This window comes from Chiloscyllium plagiosum, unplaced genomic scaffold (genome assembly GCF_037043375.1).
Source record: "Chiloscyllium plagiosum isolate Xiang-an unplaced genomic scaffold, Cpla_swu_hap1 HiC_scaffold_29, whole genome shotgun sequence".
Taxonomy (NCBI): domain Eukaryota; kingdom Metazoa; phylum Chordata; class Chondrichthyes; order Orectolobiformes; family Hemiscylliidae; genus Chiloscyllium; species Chiloscyllium plagiosum.
The window spans coordinates 2,563,128-2,588,669 of NW_028270167.1; the positions used below are offsets into that span (position 1 = coordinate 2,563,128).

At 44.4% G+C, this 25,542-nt stretch overlaps 1 protein-coding gene across 3 annotated transcripts in view; it reads right to left on the minus strand.

Annotated features, from left to right (window-relative positions):
- Positions 1 to 1,649: 1,649 nt before the first annotated feature.
- vps11 (VPS11 core subunit of CORVET and HOPS complexes) overlaps positions 1,650 to 25,542 on the minus strand; it is a 41,246-nt gene continuing 17,353 nt past the window's right edge. For all 3 annotated transcript variants that reach the window (XM_087976309.1, XM_087976307.1, XM_087976308.1), the window contains 10 exons: positions 18,424 to 18,575; positions 13,223 to 13,409; positions 12,479 to 12,622; positions 11,619 to 11,816; positions 10,646 to 10,807; positions 7,966 to 8,105; positions 6,052 to 6,254; positions 4,540 to 4,711; positions 3,780 to 4,002; positions 1,650 to 2,881 (listed from right to left, as the gene is read on the minus strand). In XM_087976309.1, the coding sequence (XP_087832435.1) occupies positions 2,714 to 2,881; positions 3,780 to 4,002; positions 4,540 to 4,711; positions 6,052 to 6,254; positions 7,966 to 8,105; positions 10,646 to 10,807; positions 11,619 to 11,816; positions 12,479 to 12,622; positions 13,223 to 13,409; positions 18,424 to 18,575 (1,749 nt within the window). In that variant the 3' untranslated portion in view covers positions 1,650 to 2,713. The remainder of the gene's footprint in view (positions 2,882 to 3,779; positions 4,003 to 4,539; positions 4,712 to 6,051; positions 6,255 to 7,965; positions 8,106 to 10,645; positions 10,808 to 11,618; positions 11,817 to 12,478; positions 12,623 to 13,222; positions 13,410 to 18,423; positions 18,576 to 25,542) is intronic.

A 25,542-nucleotide genomic window follows, 5' to 3' on the forward strand; every position in this document is an offset into this window, starting at 1 on the left:
GACCCAAAGCATTAACTGCCTTCCCTCCACAGAGGCTGCCAGACTGCCTGAACTTCTCTCGCAATTTTGGTTTTTGTTGCACAGGTTCTTAATTGGCTGTAATATACTATAGGTGGCCTGAAGTATTGAAAGTGCTATATTAATGCAAATTTCTCAACGTTCCTAGGAAAGAGTGGTTAATATCCATTTGAGAATAAATGCCTCTGCCGGTGGCACAGTGGTTAGCACTGCTGCCTCACAGTGCCAGGGACCCAGGTTCGATCCCACCCTCGGGCAACTGTCTGTGTGGAGTTTGCACGTTCTCCGTGTCTGCGTGGGTTTCCTCCCACACTCCAAAGATATGCAAGTCAGGTGCTTTGGCCATGCTAAATTACCCATAATGTTAGGCACATTAGTCAGGGGTAAATGGGTCTGGGTGGGTTTCTCTTTCAGAGGTTCAATGTGGACTGGTTGGGCCAAAGGGCCTGTTTCCACACTGTAGGGAATCTAATTTGTGCAATCATGAGGGTAGGATCTTAGGGTGGGTGTTTCATCAGCTGCTCGGAATGCTGGACTGGAATCTTAAAGCAAGGCACACTGACACCAATGGGGGACATAGTGGTCATAATTACTGAGTTGTAATCCAGAGGCCGAGCTCTGGAGTACAGGTTCAAATCTTACCTCTGAGAAGGACACTGCTTGTCACTGGCCACTCAGGTGTTTCCTTTCTTCTCAGTGGTGGAAATTGAATAAAGATTTGTACATCTGTTGTCTTTCACTGTGTCTCACACCTGCACACACACACAACATTGGTGCTGGGGAAAATACAAGCACTACCGCAATTAGGCGGTAGTGCAGGGGTTTTAAATAAAATCCCTCTGGCAACATAGAATAGTGGCTAAAATACAGATTTTAATTACTCTGAAAAGTCTGTCCAAATTAGTTGAATGCTTTTATTCATCATTATTATTATTTTGATTGCAGGACTACTATGAAAGTTAACAAGTTCCGAATTATGGGTAGACATGCTCAAGTCAGTTTTTGGTACCACCAATGCATTTTTGTAACTGTGTGACTGTAGTGCTTTCAGTTTATTTAAACAGAGGATATAAATCTTAGCCTACACTTGGTCAAACCAGAGATCAAATACATGGATTTCCTCAGTGTGATCAGTGATATTTAACCTTAGGTATCCTGTATCTAAAACAACTGAGAGGTGACATTACAAACTTTTCATTTGCGTGCATTTAACAATAAAGGCTATTCTATTGAAGGGTCACAAGATCTGAAATATTAACTTTTTTTCTCTCCACAGATGTTGCCAGGCTGGTGAGTTTTTCCAGCAATTTATTTTTGTTGCTGTATCTCTAATCTCCTCCAGTTGTGCAATAACTCCACCTCGACTCAGGCTTCTTGATCATCCCTACTTTCATTACAGGGCTATGCCTGCAGCTGCACATTGCCCAAGCTCTGAAATTCCCTCCCCAAAACACCCACTGCTCCTCTCAAGTACCCCAAGAACAAGCCTTTGGCCACCACTCCTAAGATTTCCTAATGTAGTTTGTTCTCAAATTTTTTTTCCTCATAACATTCCTATGCAGCACCCTGGGACGTTTTTATAAATACAACTCTGTGACTGGATTTTTCATACAGATAACTAAGAATCTCAATTCAATTACTGCTGTATTCTTTATTCACATTTCCAAATTCTGAAGTTTTTTTTTAAGTTTTGTGCGGGTACAATGTATTAAAAACAGAGACATGCATAGACCAGGATAATAGCAGAAAATACAAGAATTGGATGTAAGTGTGTCACAAATAAATCAGGAAGGATCCTGATGGGGAAGATATGAAAGTAAGAAGGAAGTGGTACATTTCACAATGCTGCGAGGTCAGAGACACTCTAGAAAACATGTGAAGCTGAATCACAAGAGTGCTAAACTGCTTTGGCAGAGTCATACAGAACACAATCATCACAGTTGCACCCTCCTCTCTGCTGCCAAAATAATGATGGCCAACATCAAGCACTTTAAGTCAGGTGATTGGAGGAGAAAACATTATTCATGCTTCCCAGTCCTGCGAGGAGGTATCTCCTACATTAGGCGCTGTGGTTCTATTTCATTGGCAGAGTCATTGATTGAAGGGGATGGATTTAATGCAGAGGAGTTTGGTGCAATCATTAGAGTCATGATTTGTAGGATTTTCTCCAGTGTTCTGGTCAACGGCCAGGGAAGAGGAGAAGCATTTCACAGAACTGTCACTAATGAGTATTTATTTGGTGGTACCCCAGGAGGTAAAACCTCAAACTGAGATAATCTAACATTAGCCAATTGACAGTTCAGCTGCATACCACCCGGAACATCCCTGATGCATAAGTGATGCACTCCTCCTTTATGGATCTTACTGGATTTGTGACCCAGTATCACTCTGTACATGGCAATGTGTACTCCGAAATCACTTTCAACTTAAAGTTAATGGAGCCAGCCTTCTCCCAATATGGAGCTGGAGGGATTGGTCTTTCTCCAGTCAATAGTAACATAGTATCAGGGCCCTCAGTGGTTAAATCCATGGTCAATGCTTATTGAGAGTCACATTCAATTAAATGTGGTTTCAGTGATTCACATCAAACACACAGACTCATCACTGAAGTCTCTGTCACTGAGTCATGATTATAGGTGTTCAACATGAGTTTTTAAAAAGTGTTGGATAAAGGTGCAGGTATTGGTTTGTGTCCTTAAGATGTTCTCTTTGTGTGTATCAACAAGTCCCTCTGGAGTCCCACATCAAGGTTTGCAGTGCCTGCTCTCCCAGGGAGAGGGTCTGTGATTAGTGTCAGTTTATTGAAGACCCCACGGCCGAAGTAATCTGCAATGACTGAGAATCCATCCTTTGAACACTTCAGCTGGAGACAAATAAATAGAGGGCATCAGAAGGAACAGGCAAAAAAAAACAGGTTAGTAATACAGTACAATCAGTACCCTACGTAATACAGTACAATCAGTACCCTATGTTCGGGGGAAATACCAGGCTTTAAATGAAGGATGAACAATCTGAGGTGCAGACCCAAGTCAGCCAATCTCCACAGGCAGCACATTAATGACCAATGACCCGGCAGGCATGTACACGTAGTATTTGAATGCACGGGTAGGGTGTGTGTGTGTGTGCGCGTGTGTCTTGGGGGGGGGGTTTGCGTATGTGCTTGTAAACCCTATCCGTGCATGCAAAAACTTCGCACACACGCCTGCCAAGTCATTGGTCATTAACGTGCTGACTGTGGAGATTGGCTGACTTGTGTGGGGGGTTTGCGTGTGTGGGGGGGCTTGCGTATGTGTCGATGTAGGGAGTTTTGCGTGTGTGGAGGGGGGGGTTTGCGTGTGTCTGAGTGGGGGAGGTTGGTTTGCATGTGTGTCTGTGTGGGGGGTGGTTTGCATGTGTGTCTGTGTGGGGTGGGGGTTGCGTGCATGTCTGTGTGCGGGGGGTTTGCATGCATGTCTGTGTGGGGGTTTTGTGTGTGTGTGGGGGGGTTTTGCGTGTGTGTGTGTGGGGGGGGTTTGCATGTGTGTGAGTGGAGAGCTTTGCATGTGTCTGTGTGGGGGGTGATTTGCTTGTGTGTCTATGAGGCGGGGGGGGGGGAGGTTGCATGTATATGTCTGTGTGGAAATCACTAACCACTGTTTCCTGCACAAGCTGGATATAAGGAGACACATTGTTAGGACCAACCGTCATGGACCTCACGATTAAGTTGTTTGTCAAATCCATGAGAGTCCTGTTCCCCTGAGCCCCTCATATGTGATGTTTACCTGATGTTGGAACTTGTCGTGAAGATCCAGCTTCTGTTCCTGGGCATGGATCATGTCCATTACTTTCCGGTTTTCAGGCATGCAGGTTGGACATTCCGAATCATGCTCTGCATAACTCTCAAAGCAGTGTTGGTGGAAGGAGTGGCCACACAGGAAGTGGACAGAGGGCAGTTCCAGGGGACTGTTACACATGCTGCACTTGGGTTTCTGAAAGATCTTTGCACTGACAACAAACAATAGTCTGATAACTCCAGCATTCCAGGCAGAGCACAGAATATTACTGATTTCAAGACAGATGCCTGGAACAGGCTCTCACAATTAACAATGCATCAGTTCAGGAGCGCGAGGGAACAGAAGTGAAAATAATAAAAAACTAGCATCAGAAAGCACGAGCTTTCACATTAACTGGGGAAAGGATCTTTCCTCTCAGCACACAATTACACCAAGCTCAAGATGAGTTTCTGCTTCTTGGAGATGGGGTTGCTGAAATCTCTCTCTTCTGTGGCCCAGAGACAGAGTTACATGACTCCGAAGCACTTGGAAAATGAACACAACAAAACAATACGCAGACAAGCATTAAAATTATGAACAAAAATAAGTTGTGCAAAACACCAACACGTTTGAGTTGTCTCAATTGTGCTGGACATTAGGGGCTTGAATTATAAGTGCAACCTATGAGATGCAGTCAGAGACCACCCCATCCCCCCACTACCACAGTAATGCAGCAAAGCAGCATTTTGGCTGCTTTACGCTCATTTACCTGCTTTTTAGTTCTTCAATCTCCTCCTGGATTTTCTTGGTTTCTTCGCGATATTGTTTGATCCTTCGCTCATCTTCAGCAATGTGGTCACTTTCTTGCTGTAGCTTATTAATGAGATAATCCTTAATGACTGAGAGTGTGGCTGTTGAGTTGTGAGCCAGTGTCTGTACAACTGCAAAGGTGGGAGGAGGGGAAAGGAGAGATACATGGAAAGTCTCAGATTTATGAATCTGTGCTTAATGGAACAGCAGAATCTCCAACAGCTTTTAGAAGGTAAGTTTCTTTTTAATTCGTTCATGGGATGAGGGCGTCACTGGCCAAGCAGCATTTATTGCCTATTCCTAATTGCCCAGAGGGCAGTTATGAGCCAGCCACATTGCTGTGGGTCTGGAGTCACTACTACAGACCAGGTAAGGATAGCAAGCTTCTTTCCCTAAAGGATGTTAGTGAACCAGACAGGTTTTTCTGATATTCAGTGATAGTTGGTCATCATTAGACTGCGGATGACGGATTTTTGTTTTATTGAATTAGAATTCCACCATCTGATGTGGCAGGATTTGAACACGTGTCCCCAAAACATTACCTGGGTCTCTAGATTAACAGTCCAGCAATAATACCACTGTACCATCACCACCCCCTGGTTGTAAGAGACATTTGTTTGTAATGTCAAAGACCCGAGAGAGAGTGCAATAGGTCGAATGGCCTTCTTCGGGACAACTCTGAGAAGACCATTTTCTTAGCACCTGATTAAATGTGACCAGGCTGTGCAGTAATGTGCACCATCCCTCCCCAGAACTCAGATTTCTTTTGCTTGCCAACTGTACAACCATGCTATACTCCCACCATTTACAATCTGGTCATTGTAAAGCATGGAAGACAATTACTCCAACAGGAGGCCCACATATCAAAGGTTTTAAAGAAACCTTTACAATATCATAAAGTGATCTAGTGTCTGGCAGTGGTCAGCTCTCAAAGGAAAGTCTTGTTGAACAGAATTTCATATTTTTGTCATGCGTGTTTCTGTTGCTGTAATACAGTGTTGATCAATTCACTGACCATATGCAGGAAACTGGGAAATCAGATGTAATGAACTCGGTCCAAATTAGTAAAATGTAATAAACATCATTGCTGATCATGTGACCTTGATGTATTGTCACATGGTGTGTGGATGTGACCTTTAATCTTTGTTGAGAGAAGCCGCAGGAGAGGAAGCGGTCTTTCATCTCCTTGGTTACTGAAATGTTTGTTAAATTAATTTAGTCAGAGAGGACTCTCAGTGTGTATACATGTACACATAGCATCTGAGGCTTTGCTACTAAACTCTGTGCTAGTTACTCTGTGGCTACATTTTCTATTATGCAATGCTGCAGGAGCCAACAGTTTCTGCAGTGATGATACAACTGACTGCTTTTCACATGTCAGATTGACAGGGGAGGGGCAGGGATCATGGTTTGCCACCCACAGAACAAAATGGATAGTCTGAGACTACCCAGTGAGGAGACTCAGTCTTACCCAGCAGGGGAGGCATCAGGTTGTTCCTGTCGATGTACCTCAGCACACTGCTGATGTATTCCTTACAATCCTCCTCCTTCCGTGCAAAGTATCCAAGTGCTTGTTCCCAGAGGCAGGCCTCTTGCTCCCCGTACCGCTCACATGTCTCGATCACCTTGGCATACTCATCGTTTTGCATATGATAATGCATTATCTGCTGGTATCTGAGGGAAAGCATCCACAACTTGGAACAGAGGTGAGACACAGACAAGACCCTCTCCTCCCCACCTCTCCTCATCAGCGACCTTACTACAGAAACAAAGATTCATGTTTATATAACATCTGTCACAGGCTCACGACCACAGTGTTTTATATAACATCTATCACAGGTTCATGACCACAGTGTTTTATATAACATCTGTCACAGTCTCAGGGCCAGTGTTTTATACAACATCTGTCACAGGCTCACGACCACAGTGTTTTATATAACATCTGTCACAGTCTCAGGGCCAGTGTTTTATATAACATCTGTCACAGGCTCACGACCACAGTGTTTTATATAACATCTGTTGCAGGCTCAGGGCCCGTGTTTTATATAACATCTGTCACAGGCTCAGGGCCAGTGTTTTATATAACATCTGTCACAGGCTCAGGGCCAGTGTTTTATATAACATGTCACAGGCTCACGACCACAGTGTTTTATATAACATCTGTCACAGGCTCAGGGCCCGTATTTTATATAACATCTGTCACAGGCTCAGGGCCCGTGTTTTATATAACATCTGTCACAGGCTCAGGGCCAGTGTTTTATATAACATCTGTCACAGACTCAGGGCCAGTGTTTTATTACCAATTAACCAACTGTCTTTGAAGTGCTGTTATTGTTGTAATGTAGGAAACCCAGCAGCCAATTTCAGCACAGCAAGATCCCAAAAAACAGCAAGTTGGCGATGACTAGTCTTTTGTTGAAACGTTGATTGAGGGATAAATATTGGTCAGGACACTGGGCACAACTTCTGTGCTCTCTTAAACAGTGCCAGGGGATCTTTTACATCTACCCAAGAGTGCAGTCTTGGACAATGCAACACTCCAGGAATATTGAGACTGAAAGAATGTCAGGCTAGATTTTATGTTCAAATCTTTCCAAAGGGACATGAACCCTGACCTCCTCATGCAGAGAGGGTGGTGCTGCCCACAGTCACAGGGCTGATCCCAAGAACCCACACATCAGGGAATATCTCTGTCCAAGAGATTTGTGAAATCCTGCATGGCCTCACCTCAACCTCTGGTAGGTACAACCTTCCGTACTGGTTCACCCCTTCCCACAAAATCTGACCGTCTGCCTTCTCACTGGACCATGCCTTCAGCTGCCTGCTCTACTAAGCTTTGGAATTCGTTTCTTAAAACTCTCCAGCTCTAACTTTCTCTGCTCCCTTACAACAGTCCTTAAAAGTCTTTGACCAGGACCTTACTCATCATAACATCTTTTTTGGCTTGGTGTCAATTTTCATCAGGTTCTGATCCTATAGGATAAATTACATTGAAAGGTGCTTTTTAGACACAAACTGTTGCGTTCAAAACCTGTACAGCTGAGCTCTGGTACTCATTAAGAATTCCACCAGTTTGGCTATATTTCCTAATTCCATCAAAAATGGAGCTTTTCTCAAAAGTGACTGGTGAATCCATTTCCTCCTGCGCTTACATAGATTTTAAATTTGTGCTGAGGCTGTCTGGTGCAGTGTTCTGCTCCAGTGATGGCTCAAATCCTGATTTCCTTGTTTGTTGTTTCTCTGCAAATGAAGCCAATTCAAATGTCTGCTCTCTGTCAGCCTCTGACCAGCTGTAAATTATAAAACACAAAGGCACCATTGTTCCAGTCCTGGGTGAGAATATCACAGCATTTCCGAAATACAAGTGATCTCATTCTGCACTCACAGTCGGCCCTGCTCATACAGGTACAACACTCCGTCTTTGAAATTGTGCATTTGGCACAGCACCAACGCCTTGTCAAAGACAGCTTTAAATAAACCACTCTTCAACAGACTCATCGCATCTTCCTGCAGTCGCTTCTTCACCTGATTGGGAAATGTAACAGAAATAACCATTTAATACACAGCAGGAGGAATGCTGAACTGCAATTCAGTAATTTCTAATAACAGACTGGAAGCATAAAGACCTCAGACTGTCCCTCCAGACCCACCATCCCTGGGCTGGATTTGAAGTGATATTGGTCATGTTAAAATGCTAGATAATATTCTACATTTCTGGATGACACCAAATGTTGGTGGTCTGGGATGGATAGAGTGGTCAATACAAAGGATGAGTGCAATAAATAACATAAGCAAACATTAATTAACTTGCAGAATTATGTTACAAGTAGCAGCAAGTGTTAATATAGACAATTTATTCTTTAATGGGATGTGAGCATTGCTGGCTGGGCTAGCATTTATTGTTGCCCTGAAGAAGATGGTGCCTTCTTGAACCGCTGTTGTTATTGTGATGTGGGTTTCATCAAAATGCTTTTAGGAAGGGACTCCAGGATTCTGACCCAGCAAAAGTGAAGGAATAGTTTTATTACTCCAAGTCAGGATGGTATGTGGATTTGAGAGACACTTGTAGGCAGAGTTATTCCCATGTGTTTGCTACGTTGCCATTCTGGATGGCTGAGGCCACCAGTTTGGAAGTGAGGTTTTAATTTTTTTTCAAAATGCACAATCTAAATTATATGAAGCAGCAAAGGGAACTGGGAGCTCAATACATAAATAACTAAAGATAATGACAGATAATAAGGCCATAATAAAAGCAAAATTTGTACATGTGGGAATTGAGAAGTAGAGAAGCTAGTTCATATCAAATCTTGGTTAGGCCATACTTAGAATACTACATAGAGTTTATTTAAAAAAAAGATAATGGAGGACATGCAATACAGATTTATAAGATGATACAAAACTGAGAGATAGCGATCAGGAAAGCTGCTTCTCTTCACCCGAGAGAAGGACACAGAGGGATTGGGAGTGAGTTTTTCTCTACAATTATAAATGGGTTTGATAAAGTAATGCAGGGAATGTTTCCAAAACTTGAGGCCACCAATTTAAGATAGTCACCAAGAAATCAAAATTCAGTTGAATCCTCTTTATCCAGGTTAACAGTGAACTGGCTGCCATTGCCCTGAGGTGAAATGCAGAGTTACACTTAACAGGAAGCTGAATATATTTTGAAGATGAAAGTAAAAGTGAGTTATATTGTTGCAGTGAATGAGGAGGACACTATGGCACTAAATGGCAGGACACAAAGAAGCTTTAGCTGAACAGAGGGATTTCGAGATACTTAGAATCCCTATCGTGTGGAAACAGACCATTTAGCGCAATAAAACCACACCAACTCTTCCTGAAGAGCATCCTATCCCCCTACTCTATCCCTGTAACCATACATTTGCCATTGGTAATTTAGCATGGCCAATCTATTTAACCTACACATCTTTGACAGGAAGAAACCGGAACACCCAGAAGAAACCCACGCAGACATGGGGAGAACATGTAAATTCCACACAGACCATCACCCGAGGGTGGAATTGAACACGGATCCCTGGCAGTGTGAGGCAGCAGTGCTAACCACTGAGCCACCGTGCCACCCTTCTCCAAAGATCCCCGAAGGCAGAAGGCAGTTTATTCGGGAAGTCAAGGCAGTATACTGGACATTTGCCTTTATCAGTTGTGGTATAAGAGTGGGAAAGTTATGTTGAAGTTGTATAGAATTTTGGTCAGGTCACAGCTGGAGCACTGTGTGCATTCACCAGCATGGTGATCCGAATTGAATGCTTCAACTATGAAGAGAGGCTGGATTACCAGGGGTTGGAGGGGAGTGTGTGTGACACCTGATTGAAGTGTGTAAGATTATGAAGGGCATGGACAGGATGGATAATAAAAAGCAGCTGTTCCCCTCAATTGAAGGATAATAATGAGGGGCCATAATATTAACCTAAAGGTTAGGAATTTAAAGGGAATTTGAGGGTAGTGGGAATCTGGAATACACAGTCTGGGAGGGAGGTTGAGGCAGGAAACCTCACAAACTTTAATAAAATACTTGGATGGACACGAAGTATCATAACACTCGAGGCTGTTGGCCGAGTGCTGCCAAATGGGACTTGCACTAATTTAGAGTTTTTTTTTGTTGGTGTAAACTCAATGGGCTCAAGGGACTGTTCTGTACTGTCTTCTGGAAATGTTAGGAGGTTTCACATAGAGCACATGTTGGTACAGAATAGCTGAATGGGGCATGTGCCGTTTTTCTATGCACAACATTTGATATAACTCTATGTCATCGAGCCATTAGTAAATGCAGAAAATTTCTAAGAGCATCGTGGCGCACAAATGTATATGGGAATCTTCCCAATAAATTTGGAATATCTCTGAAGCCCCAGCAAGGGTAGTGTGATAAAAATGGGAACCTGCACAGCAACGAAAATGCTTAAGCTGGGACGAGGTGATTTGCTGGAGCAGGATAAAAAACACACTAAACCCACATCCCCGCACTAAACTGGAGAAAGAGGAGGAGATTGTCTATACTGGGGAAAATCCCATCAGCGCACATCAGGTAAAAGACAAACAGTTCAAACCTGAACATCCTCCTCATGGGCCCAGTCCTGCAGCCTGAGTTCGAGCAGAGTATCGTACACACCCTGTGGGGAGTTCGCCTGAACCTGGATCATATGCTCCAAGAAATTCTTCAGCTCCCGTGGGTTGTTGGCAAAGATTGAAATAAACTCCTCAGAGTTTGCCTAAAATGAGAAAACACAAGCCAAAAACGAAGAATGTCAATCCTGAGGGAGGAGATTCACCAGAATGGTCCCAGGGATGTTGGACTTCGGATATGTGAAAAGACTGATGAAGCTGGAGCACAGAAAATTAAGCAGAGTATTTTTTTTTTTAGATTAGATTACTTACAGTGTGAAAACAGGCCCTTCGGCCCAACAAGTCCACACCGACCCGCCGAAGCGCAACCCACCCAGACCCATTCCCCTACATTTACTCCTGCACCTAACACTACGGGCAATTTAGCATGTCCAATTCACCTGACCCTGCACATTTTTGGACTGTGGGAGGAAACCGGAGCACCCGGAGGAAACCCACGCAGACACGGGGAGAATGTGCAAACTCCACACAGTCAGCCGCCTGAGGCGGGAATTGAACCCGGGTGTCTGGCGCTGTGAGGCAGCAGTGCTAACCACTGTGCCACCGCGCCGCCCACAGTATTGATAGTAGATTTTCGAAGGATAAGAGGTTTGACTGAGTAAATGAGAAACTAGTTTCAGTGATGGCACGGGCAACAACCAAGGAGAGACAAGGGTTTTTAATAAGTGCATTGAGAGTATCATCATCTGGAATGAGCTGTCTGAAGCAGCAAGTTCAATAATGGGTTCAGATAAACAGCTGAAAATTCACAGGGTTCAGGGGAAAGGCATGGATGGGGGGCGGGGGCGCTTTGGAACTGAAACAACTCTTTTATGAAGATAGCACACGCATAATGGGTGACAGAGCCTCCTTCTGTGGTGCACTTTACGACAGAAAGGGAAAGGGCTTCATCCGTACCTTATTCTTGTTTCTTCCTGCAGATTCTGTCTCTGCTGGTAGCTCTCCGCTGGCTCTGTAATCTGTACACAGGATTTTCAGTAGCTCAGTGGTCTCATCTGGAGCATGGTGCATGAGTGTCTTGCCATAATTCTTCATGTTCCTCTCTGCCTGGTCAAAGGGCAGCTTCCCAATGTAGCACAGGGCTTCCTGGTAGTTCTGTGAAGAGAAAACAATTCCAAGAGCCAAAGGTCTGCAATAGGGGCTCAGAGGGAAAATAAATAAAACCAGGATTTCAGAATCACGGATAGAACCTCTTCGTCTGAAACTGTCAGATATGGTGGTGAATCAGTTTTAGACTCAAGGGATGATGATGAATCAGACAATACGTATGGGGAGGTGGAGAATCTGGTGAGAAGACAATGGAAGGATAATGTGGGGTAGCTCTACCTAATGTGCCCAAGTTATCACCCAATCCCACGTGTGTGTCATAACAAAGCTCAATGTTTTGAGTGAGAGATGGGAGGGGGCTGATGGAGTGGAGCACATGATATCTTCAGGTACAATTAAACAGTCAACTCCATAACTATCAAATGGCAAATTCATCTGCTATTAGTTACACACCAACTTTTAATTGATTAATCTTCCAAGCAGTGGAATGGAGATACTGCAATATTTGATGACAAAAATACGTGAATGGAGAGAATCAGGTGACAGGATGTAGAAAACAGGATTCAGGACAATGTGAGAAATCGAATGGGGTAGATATGACCAGCGTGTAGATAGCAGCAGCAGTACAATCTCCAATCCCTTTTGTATTTCAGCATGAGGAGCAGTGTGTGATTACTGAGGAAGGAGCAGCTGGACATGGATATAGCTACCTTGATATCCTCGAGCTGGATCTTGAGGTACCACTCGTGGTGAGAGTGTTTATCAGCCAGATAGACAGCATGTCTGTAATAACCTGCCTGACGCAGCACCTTGATTGCAGTTTCAACATCAAAGTGGACCTCATTATCACTGGTCTGGGATGAAAGGGAATAATAAACTAGTCAACACGCAAAAGTCAAATCTTACAATGAACTGCTGCCCAATCTACTTCACTGATATTTACAACTAAAAAACCCTGCATTTCTGTGACACCATTGAGAAGCTGTACCTGCCTACAGGACCCACCCCCGGCTCCTCCTCTTTAAACCACTGGAATCTTAAATCAGTTCATCTCAAGCTGTCAGGAGATATTGTTAACAGTACTCTTCAGCTGCCCTGCATGTAAACTATGGCATTATTAATGTTTCACATGATTGATGACTGTATTTGCCCCATTGACTGTGAAGTATCTTATCAAATGTGTACTTCTAACATCTGAGGGAAACCATGCCCGGAAATATTTGAGCGGGCAAAATGACTGCATTAGTTAAACACAAACCATTTCAGGCAGGTGACTGCTTCACACCCAGTGGTCAGTGTTCACCGAGAGTTTCCAGCTTAGGACACTGAATGAATCTTACTGCTACAAAAGGTCAACGTGCTATTTATGTTTCCTCACTACCAAAGAGTCAGCTGATTCTGTACTGAGCACTACAGTTCATGGGAAGGAGAGAGTCAGAACACATTGACTTTACTTTGATGAACTCCTCAAGTTTGGAGCTGTCTTTCAGTTTCGTGTAACAGTTGAGTAGAAGCGTTGTGTGGTCCTCATTGGCCAGTGACTGACGGTGCAGGGCCTGAAGATATGCTGTCAGGTTGTGGATCCGCTGCGCATCCAGAAACTTCCGTATCACATATGATGGCTCCAGCTTCCCGATGGTGCTGTGGACAGCAAGGAGGAAGAGGTTTACTGCCGTAATGAAACAAACCCAGCATGCTGCATTCGCCTGACTGTGTGACATGTTCCTCAGTCTGGACAGCAGGGACAGGGGACGGGTGGTGTTCGAGATCTTGGTTGACATGGCAAGAGGGGCGGGAGCTGGGAATTCTAACTCACCAGGAACTGCAACAATTAAAGAAATAGACAGAGATTCCTACCAGAAAGTATATATTTTTTCATGGATGTGGGTGTGTTTACAATTTCCTGGATCCTAGGAAAGGTGAGGAAAACAAACTGACAGTGTACTCTGAAGCATGTGAATGTGTGCATAGGAAATTGCAAATGAATAACTCAGCAGCTGGCAACAATAACTCAAATATAGGCAAGGTGGAAAGGAGGAAATTGGTGGTGTTTGCATGTACTCTGTTACTTTTTCTTTTAAAACTATTTTTTTTCCTCGCAGATGTACGGGTCACTGACTGGGCCAGCACTTGTTGGCCATCCCGAATTTCCCCCTGACTGACTGGCTCATTCAGCTATTGCAGAGGGCAGTTAAGAGTTGCCTGCATTGTTGTGAGTCTGGAATCACATGTAGACCAAACTGGGTAAGGGACAGCAGATTTCCTTTCCTAGGGGACATCAGTGAACTAGATTGTCATGATCAGCAATATATGATCATTTCCAAATATTATTAATGGAATTTACAATTAACCAGCTTGCCAGTGTGGGATATAAATCCTGTTCAATTTAAGCCTGGGCCGATGGGGTACGAGCCCAGTGACAAAAACCATGATGCAGCTTCTCCCATGAAATTGGATGCAACTTTGGTTATGGCTCACCATGAAGATGGGGCAGGGAGTTTGGGGGAGAGGGGTGAAGAGAGGGTGTGTGGTGGGCAGTTGGTGGGGGAGGCAATCATGTCTCCCACAGACTCTGCCTTCTGAAGGGCAGCAGTTCACGATGGGTTATGTTCCACGCCAACGCTGGTCTTCAGCTGAGATACAACAGCTCACGGAAACAGGTTCTTTTCAATGTCTGACAAACCAAATAGAGTCATACAGAGGTAGAGCACGAAAACAGACCTTTCAGTCCAACTCGTCCATGCCGTCCAAACATCCCAACCCAAATACAGCCCCACCTGCCAACACTTGGCCCATATCCCTCTAAAACCTTCCTATTCATATACCCATCCAAATGCCTTTTAAATTGTACCAGCCTCCACCATTTCCTCTGGCAGCTCATCCCCTACACCCTCTGCGTGAAAAAGTTGCCCCTTGGGTCTCTTTTATATAGTCATAGAGATGTACAGATGGAAACAGACCGTTCAGTCCAACCCGTCCATGCCGACCAGATATCCCAACCCAAACTAGTCCCATTTGCCAGCATCCGGCCCATATCCCTCCAAACCCTTCCTATTCATATGCCCATTGAAATGCCTTTTAAATGTTGCAATTGTACCAGCCTCCATCACTTCCTCTGGCAGCTCATTCCATACACGTACCACCTTCTGCGTGAAAAAAAGTTACCCCCTTAGATATCTTGCCCCTCTCACCCTAAACCTTTGCCCTATAGTTCTAGACTCCCCCACCCCAGGGAAAAGACTTTGTCTACTTATCCTATCCATGCCCCTCATGATTTTATAAACCTCCAAAAGGTCACCCCTCACCCTCCGAAGCTCCAGGGAAAACAGCCCCAGCCCGTTCAACCACTCTCTATTGCTCAATTCTTCCAACCCTTGTAAATCTTTTCTGAACCCTTTCAAGTTTCATAACATCCTTCATCATTGGACAGGCAAATGGACGTACATGGAATGGTGCACGTGGGATGGGCTTCAGATTAATATGACAGGGTGGTGCAACATCGAGGGCCAAAGGGCCTGTACTGCGCTGTAATGTTCTATGTCTATGTCTAAAGGAAAGCATACCAAACACCCGCTTCACCATCCCATCCATCTGTGACTCTACTTTCAAGGAGCTATGAACCTGCACTCCAAGGTCTCTTTGCTCAGCAACACTCCCCAGGACCTTACCATTAAGTGTATAAGTCCTATTCTGATTTGCTTTTCCAAAATGCAGCACCTCACATTTATCTAAATTAAACCCCATCTGCCATTCCTCAGCCCAATGGGCCATCTGATCAAGATCCCATTGTAATGTGAGGTAACCGTCTTCGCTGTCCACTACACCTCCAATTTTGGTGTCATCTGCAAACTTACAAACTATACCTCTTATGCTCACATCCAAATCATTTATATGAATGACAAAGAGTAGTGGAGCCAGCACTGATCCTTATGGCACTCCACTGGTCTCAGGCTTCCAGTCTGAAAAATAGCCTTCCACCACCACCCTCTGTCTTCTACCTTTGTCCCAGTTCTTATATCCAAATGGCGAGTTCTCCCTGAATTCCATGAGTTCTAACCTTGCTAACTAGTCTCCCATGAGGAACCTTGTTGAACGCCTTACTAAAGTCCATATAGATCACATCCACCTCGCTGCCCTTTTCAATCCGCTTTGTTACTTCAAAAAACTCATCAAGCTTGAGAGACATGATTTCCCACGCACAAAGCCATATTGACTATCCCTAATCAGTCCTTGCCTTTCCAAATACACGTACATCCTGTCCCTCAGGATTCCCTCCAACAACTTGCCCACCACCGACATCAGGCTCACTGGTCTATAATTCCCTGGCTTGACCCTATTCTTAAATAGTGGCACAACTTTAGTCAACGTTCAGTCTTCCGGCACCTCACCTGTGACTATCGATTATACAAATATCTCAGCAAGGAGCCCAGCAATCACTCCCCTAGCTTCCCACAGAATTCTAGGGTACACCTGATCAGGTCCTGGGGATTTATACACCTTTGTGCGTTTCAAGACATCCAGCATTTCCTCCTCTGTAATATGGACATTTTTCAAGATGTCATCATTTATTTCCCTACAATCTATATATTCCATGTCCTTTTCCACAGTAAATACTGATGCAAAATACTCGTTTAGTAGTTCCCCCATCTCCTGCAGCTCCACACAAAGGCCACCTTGCTGATCTTTGAGGGGAGAAAGTGAGGTCTGCAGATGCTGGAGATCAAAGTTGAAACTTTATTGCTGGAACAGCACAGCAGGTCAGGCAGCATCCAGGGAACAGGAGATTCGACGTTTTGGGCACAGGCCCTTCTTCAGGAATCTTTGAGGGGCCCTATTCTTTCCCGCGTCACTCTTTTGTCCTTAATGTATTTGTCAAAACCCTTTGGATTTTCCTTAACGGTATTTGCCAAAGCTATCTCATGTCCCCTTTTTTGCCCTCCTGATTTCCCTCTTAAGTATACTCCTACTGCCTTGAAACTCTTCTAAGGATTCAGTCGATCTATCCCTGTCTATGCCTGACATATGCTTCCTTCTTTTTCTAAACAAAACCCTCAATTTCTTTAGTCATCCAGCATTCCCTACACTTACCAACCTTTCCTTTCACCCTAACAGGAATATACTGTCTCGAGACTCTCAGTAGCTCATTTCTGAAGGCTTCCCATTTTCCAGCTGTCCCTTTACTTGTGAACATCTGCCTCCAATCAGCTTTTGAAACTTCTTGCCTAATAACGTCAAAATTAGCCTTTCTCCAATTTAGAACTTCAACTTTTAGATCTGGTCTATCCTTTTCCATCACTATTTTAAAACGAATAGAATTATGGTCACTGGCCTCAAAGCGCTCCCCCACTGACACCTCAGTCACCTGCCCTGCCTTATTTCCCAAGAGTAGGTCAAGTTTTGCACCTTCTCTCGCAGGTACATCCACATACTGAATCAGAAAAATTTCTGAACATACTTAACAAACTCCTCTCCATTTAAACCCTTAACACTATGGCAGTCCATGTTTGGAAAGTTAAAATCCCCTACCATAACCAACCTATTATTCTTACAGATAAGAGATCTCCTTACAAATTTGTTTCTCAATTTCCCTCTGACTATTAGGGGGTCTATAATCCAATCCCAATAAGGTGATCTTCTCTTTCTTACTTCTTAGTTCCACCCAAATAACTTCCCTGGATGTATTTCCAGGAATATCCTCCCTCAGTACAGCTGTAATGCTATCCCTTATCAAAAACGCCACTCCCCCTCCTCTCTTGCCTCCCTTTCTGTCCTTCCTGTAGCATTTGTATCCTGGAACATTAAACTGTCAGTCCTGCCCATCCCTGAGCCATGTTTCTGTAATTGCTATGATATCCCAGTCCCATGTTCCTAACCATGCACTGAGTTCATCTGCCTTCCCTGTTAGGCCCCTTGCATTGAAATAAATGCAGTTTAACTTATCAGTCCTACCTGTTCTCTGTTTTGTCCCTGTCTGACTCACTCCCTTTCCCAACTGTACCAGTCTCAGATTGATCTCTTTCCTCACTATTTGCCTGGGATATCCGCCCCTTACTAGTTTAAATCCTCCCAAGCGGCTCTAGCAAATCTCCCTGCCAGTATATATTAGTCCCCTTCCAATTCAGGTGCAATCTGTCCTTCTTGAACAGGTCACTTCTACCTCAGAAAAGATTCCAATGATCCAAAAATGTGAATCCTTCTCCCATACATCAGCTCCTTAGACATGCATTCATCTGCTCTATCTTCGTATTTCTACCCTGTACTGGCAGCAATCCAAATATTACTACTCTCGAGGACCTCCTTTTTAAACTTCTGCTTAACTTTCTATATTTCCCCTTCAGAATCTCATCCTTTCCTCTTCCTATGTCACTGGTTCCAATGTGGACAATGATCCTTTGCTGGCCCCTATCCCCCTTGAGAACATTCTACACCCTCTCTGATGCATCCTTGATCCTGGCACCAGGGAGGCAACACACCATTCTGATTTTTCTCTGCTGGCCACAGAAATGTCTGTCTGTGCCTCGGACGAGAGAGTCCCCTAACACAATTGATCACTTGGAACCTGACGTACCCCTCATTGCATTAGTGCCAGAAACTTGGCTGTTCTCTATTGTCACTCTCCCTCCACCCACTGTTTCCAATCTGGGTCTACACATACCGGATATATTGCTGTATGGCACCGTCATGATCCCCTTTCACATACAGGTGGTCACCGTACTGTCGGAAGATATCTGCCAGTCCGTCGTTATCTAAATGGTGACTCTTCGCCAAATTGATGGCCATAACAAACAGGTTCTTTTTAAATAACATCTGGCAAATAGGAAACACATCACATCAGCAAAATCTCATATTTCTATAGCACCTTTTAACCTCTAAAGGAACACTTCACAGAACGGAATCTGAGACTGAGCCACAGCAAGTACAATTAGGACAGTGAGATTTGAGATTTATAGCTCAGGTTGAGGTTCTAGATTTAGATTTGCTCGCTGAGCTGGAAGGTTCATTTTCAGACGTTTGGTCACTATACTAGGTAACATCATCTGAGCGCCTCCGGTGAAGTATTGGTGTTAGTGATCCGCTTTCTATTTATTTGTTTAGGTTTCCTTGGGTTGGTGATACCATTTCCTATGTTGGTGATGTCATTTCCTGTTCTTTTTCTCAGGTAAATGGGATCCAAGTCAATGAGTTTGTTGATAGAATTCCGGTTGGATTGCCATGCTTCTAGAAATTCTCGTACGTGTCTCTGTTTGGCTTGTCCGTGGATGGGTGTATTGTCCCAGTTAAAGTAGTATCCTTCCTCATCTGTGTGCAAGGATACTAGTGTTAGCGGGTCATGTCTTTTTGTGGTTAGTTGATGTTCATGCATCCTGGTGGCTAGTTTTCTGCCTGTTTGTCCAATGTAGTGTTTGTTACACTTCTTGTATGGTATTTTGTAAATGACATTAGTTTTGCTTGTTGTCTGTATAAGGTCTTTCAAGTTCATTAGCTGCTGTTTTAGTGTGTTAGTGGGTTTGTGGGCTACCATGATGCCAAGAGGTCTGAGTAGTCTGGCAGTCATTTCCGAGAGGTCTTTGATGTAGGGAAAGTAGCTAAGGTTTCTGGAAGCGTTTTGTCTGCTTGTTTGGGTTTGTTGCTGTGAAATCTGTTATCAGGGTTCTTAGCAGAGGCAGTAGTGCAGAGACTCAAACAAACAGCTTTGCCAACCATCCAACCCAAACTTTGGGTCTGATACGTGGATGACACCTTTGTCATCACGAAACAAAAAAAATTATAGGAAACCTTCAAGACCATCAATAATACCCATACTGGCATAAAGTTCACAAAAGAGGAGGAAAACAACAAACTGCCATTCCGAGATGTCACAGTAGAGTGAACAGCCAATGGGGAACTTTAAACCAGCATCAACACAAAAACAAGATATACGGACCAAATATTGAACTACAGAAGCAATCATCCCAACATCCATAAATGAAGCTGCATTAGAACATTATTTCAACGAACCACCACGCACTGCAGCACAGAGGAACTAGGCAGAGCAGAGGAAAATCACCTATACAGTGTATTCAAAAAAGAATGGGTACCTAATGAACACAGCCCACCGACTTCTGAGCAACAAACCCAAACAAGCAGACAAAAACACGTCCAGAAACCCGAACCACTCTTCCCGACATCAAAGACATCTCCGAAATGAATGCCAGACTACTCAGACCTCTTGGCATCATGGTAGCCCACAAACCCACCAACACACTAGAACAGCAGCTAATGAACTTGAGACCCTATACAGACAACAAGCAAAAGTAATGTCATTTACAAAATACCTTGCAAGAAGTGTAACAACACTACATTGAACAAACAGGCAGAAAACTAGCCACCAGGTTGCCTGAACATCAACTAGCCACAAAACGACATAACCCTCTCTCACTAGTATCCTCCCTCCCCTTCCTAGACCTTTCTGTTTCTATCTCAGGCGACCGAATCAACACGGACATCTACTACAAACCTACCGACTCCCACAGCTACCTGGACTACACCTCCTCCCATCCTGCCCCCTGTAAAAACGCCATCCCATTCTCCCAATTCCTTCGTCTCCGCCGCATCTGCTCCCAGGAGGACCAGTTCAAAATACGTACAACACAGATGGCCTCCTTCTTCAAGGACCGCAATTTCCCCCCCGACGTGGTCGACGGTGCCCTCCACCGCATCTCCTCCACTTCCCGCTCCTCCGCCCTTGAGCCCCGCCCCTCCAACCGCCACCAGGACAGAACCCCACTGGTCCTCACCTACCACCCCACCAATCTCCATGTACAGCGCATCATCCGCCGTCACTTCCGCCACCTCCAAACAGACCCCAGCACCAAGGATATATTTCCCTCCCCTCCCCTATCAGCTTTCCGTAGAGACCACTCCCTCCGCGACTCCCTTGTCAGATCCACACCCCCCACCGACCCAACCACCACTCCCGGCACCTTCCCTTGCAACCGCAGGAGGTGCAACACTTGCGCCCACACCTCCCCCCTCACTTCTCTCCAAGGCCCCAAGGGAAACTTCCATATCCGCCACAGATTCACCTGCACCTCCACCCACATCATCTACTGCATCCGCTGCAGCCGGTGTGGCCTCCTCTATATTGGGGAGACAGGCCGCCTACTTGCGGAGCGATTCAGAGAGCACCTCTGGGCCACCCGGACGAACCAACCCAACCAACCTGTGGCACAGCATTTCAACTCCCCCTCCCACTCCACCGAGGATATGCAGGTCATTGGACTCATCCACCGCCAAACCACAACAACCCGACGGTCGGAGGAGGAGCGTCTTATCTTCCGACTGGGAACCCTCCAACCGCAGGGGATGAACTTGGACTTCACCAGTTTCTTCATCCCCCCTCCCCCCACCTTGTCTCAGCCGGATCCCTCCAGCCCGGCACCGCCTTCCTGACCTGCAGTCTTCTTCTTGACCTCTCCGCCTCCATCCTACTCCGACCTATCACCCTCACCTTGACCTCTTTCCACCTATCACATTTCCAACTCCCCTCCTCCAAGTCCCTCCTCCCTACCTTTTATCTTCTCCTGCTGAACACTCTCTGCTCATTCCTGAAGAAGGGCCTGTGCCCGAAACGTCGAATCTCCTGTTCCCTGGATGCTGCCTGACCTGCTGTGCTGTTCCAGCAATAAAGTTTCAACTTTGATCTCCAGCATCTGCAGACCTCACTTTCTCCACGAGTATCCTTGCAAACAGACGAGGAGGGACACTATTTCGACTGGGACAATACATCCATCCTAGGACAAGCCAAACAGAGACATGCACAAGAATTCCTAGAAACATGGCATTCCAATCGGAACTCTATCAACAAACTCATCGTGATAGACCCCATTTATCACCCCGTGAGAAAAAGAACAGGAAATGACATCACCACAAAATGACCACCAACCAAAGGAAACCTAAACACAATATAAAGTGGATCACTAACACCAGCGCTTCGCTGGAGGCTCACTGATGAGGTTACTTAGTATGGTGATGAAAGATCTGAAAACAAACCTTCCAGCTCAGCGAGCAAACCTACATCCAGAACAAATTTCAAGTAAGTAATAAGTTTGATGAGAAGCCACCTCTTTGAAAGGGTGCCTTGGAGGATGAGAGAGGTGAAGAGGTAGTGAGATTTAGGGAGGGAGTTACCATCACCAACGACAGAACAACAAAAAGTAGGAAGACATGAGAAGCCCGAGGAGTTTATAAAATCATGAGGGGCATAGATAGGGTAAATAGATAGTCTTTTCCCTGGGGAGGGGCAGCCCAGAACTAGAGGGCTTAGGTTTAGAGTGAGGGGGGAAAAATTTAAAAGGGACCTAAGGGGCAAGTATTTCACGCAGAGGATGGTGCGTGTATGGAATGAGCTGCCAGAGGAAGTGGTGGAGGCTGGTACAATTATAACATTTAAAAGGCATTTGGATGGATATATGAATAGGAAGGGTTTAGAGGGTTACGGGCCAAATGCTGGCAAATGAGATTAGATTAGGTCAGGATATCTGGTCGGCATGGGCGAGTTGGACCGAAGTGTCTGATTCCATGCTGTATATCTCTGAGTCGATCAGTGCTGGGATCTCGAGTGGATTATGGAGTCCACCATTCAGCTCTTGCAGCCTGTTTCACAGTTCAATACATACATGGCTATCATCTACTTCAGCTTCACTTTCCCATTGAGTTCTGTATCACTGGGTGTGAAGTTGCTAAAAACAGAACTTTTTCTTAATATGCAGAACTTCTAAATGTTGGTATTCAAACAGGCTTTGGTGTAGTCGTATGAGGAACACAGAGTGAGTATGCAGGTGCAGTGTACAATTAGAAAAGCAAACTTCATTTATTGGAAGCAGACTGAAGTACCGTAATAAAGAACTGCTATAATTGCACAGGGTTTTGGTGAGACCACAACAGGAATACTGCATGCAGTTTTGATCTCTGTATTTAAGGAAGTATATAATTGCACTGGAGGCAGTACAGCAAAAGTTCACTAGATTGGATAAGGGAGCGAAAAAAAGTTTAGAATCCCGACAGTGTGGAAACAGGCCCTTTGGCCCAACAAGTCAATACCGACCCTTTGAAGAGTAACCAACCAGACCTATTCCCCTACCCTATATTTACGCCTGACCAATGCACCTAACCTGCGCATCCCTGAACACTACGGGCAATTTAGCATGGCCAATTCACATAACCTGCACATCTTTGGATTGTGGGAGGAAACCAGAGCACTCAGAGAAACTCCATGCAGACACGGAGAGAATGTGTAAACTACACAGTCGCCCAAGGCTGGAATCGAACCTGGCTCCCTGGCGCTGAGCCACCGTGCCATCCTAATTAGGTCTATGTTCTATGGATTTTAGAAGAATGAGAAATGATTTCATTGCAACATACAAGATTCTGAAGGGGCTCAACAGAATGGATGGTAATAGGTTGTTTCTGCTGATTGGAGAATCAGGAAGACAGGGATACAGTCTCAGGATAAAGGGTCAATCATTTACAAAGGAAATAAAGAGAAATTTCTTCACTCAGGATTGTGAATTTTTGGAATTTCCTACTCCAGACAGTTATGGATGATTCATCATGAATTTATTTAAGGCTGAGATTGACCGAATTTTGATCTCAGAGAGAAACAAGGGATATGGGAGAGGGTGGGAAAGTGGACTTAAAACCCATTATCGTACTGAATGATGTAACAAGCTCAATGTGCTGAATGGGCACTTGTTCCTGCTTCTTGTGATTTCCTCGAGTCCAATAATCTATTTTTCTCTGTATAGAATCTGCTCAATGAGTGGACACCCAGTAGAGAGAAAATTCAGAAATCTGAAGTGCAAAGAGACTTGGGAGTTCTAGTCCAGGATTCTCTCAAGGAAAACTTGCAGGTTGAATCAGTAGTTAGGAAGGCAAATGCAATTATGGCTTTTTTTTGACAGACAACTTGAATATAAAAGACCGCATTTAAAGTATTGTGAGCAGTTTTGGGCCCTACATCTCAGGCAGAATGTATTGGCTCTGGAACGTGTTCAAAGGAGGTTCAGGAAAATGGTCCCAGGAATGAAAAGCTTAACATGAGGAACGTTTGATGTCTCTGGATCTATACTCGATGGAGTTTAGAAGGATGAGGGAGATCTAGTTGGAACATGCAGAAGACTGAATGGCCTGGACAGAGTGGGTGTGGGAAGATGTTTCCATTGGTATGAAAGTCTAGGACCTGAGGGCAGAGCCTTAGAGTAAAGGGAAGACCTTTTCGAACAGAGATAAAGAGAAACTTCTTCAGCCAGAGAGTGGGGGATCTATAGAATTCACTGCCACAGAAGGCTGTGGAGGCCAGGTCATTGAGTATACCTCAGATGGAGATAGGTTCTTCAATGTCAAGGGGATTAAGGGTTACAGGGAGAAAGGGGTTGAGAAACTTATCCTAGCCATGATTGAATGGCAGAGCAAACTCGATGAGCTGAATGGCCTAATTTCTGCTCCTATGTCTTATGATCCACAGATATCTATAGTAGAGAATTTCAAACCTGACAAGAGAAATTTCTCATTTGACTCTGCTCTTGTGGTACAGTGGTAGTGCCCCAACCCTTGGCCAGAAGCTCTAAGCTAAAGTCCAACTGTCCCAGATGTGGCACACCATGTCTGAACATGTTGATTAAAAATATCTACCAGACCTGCCTGTTAATCTGGTGTATCACATACAAGACATCAAAATCCTTCTTCCTATCAAAATAAATACTTATTCATTCGTCGGATATGGGCACTGCTAGCTCAGCCAGCATTTATTGCCTATCCCTAATTGCCCCAAGGGCAGTTAAGAGTCAACTACATCATGAGGCACATGTAGACCAGACCTGGTAAAGATGGCAGATTTCCTTCTCTGATTTTATTTAAAATGTTGAATTCAAATTCCATCATCTTCCATGGTGAGATTGAACCCATTAACTTGAGCTTCTGGATTACAGTCCAGTGACATTTCCCCCACTTATACTTCCATTTCCGGCCCACTCACTGAACCTGTCCATAACATTTCACAGACTCTCCTCGTTTGTCTCACGAGCAAATCATTGTCTCACAAGCAAATTACGAGAAATAAAGATACTGCGAATCATCTGCATTGGATATTCCACAAGCTTCCACTTGGTGTGAAAATGCTGCAGGACCTGAGCTCCCTCCACTGTCACAAGGAAGTTACTGAATTACAACGTAACCATACAGACCACATGGGATTTACAAAGAGAACAAGTCAATCATCTGGCTTCAGCTGTCATTCTTATCCAGGACTTGTGATTTTTTCATCCTATTCAACATTCCACACCCAAAACTAATCGACTCTATTGCTTACCACTCAATCAAATGCTTTTATTTTAACTTTGAAAAAAATCCTCAATTTTACAACAAAAATGTGCATTTATGTCACAGTTTCTTTATGTTAAAGAATATACATATATAACCATTACTAAGCAGCAGGAGATTCTGGGTGAGCCCAAGCTGAATCCTTGCTCTGAGATTCAGGTTAAATTTTTCACGTTTGAAAGAAATGAAGTCACTTCCATCTAGTTTGGTGATTGTCACAGGAAGTTGCTGAAAAAAATGCATATTTCCATGAGTATAGCTTCCATGGACATAGTGCAATGTTTTACTTTAGTGTAATGGGGGGAGTTTATGCAAGTTAATTAACAAGGACAAGGAGACAATGGCAGAGTGAGAATTGCACCAGTTCAGTAGTCTAGATGCTCAGGCTAAGGTGTCCTAGGGACATGGGTTCAAG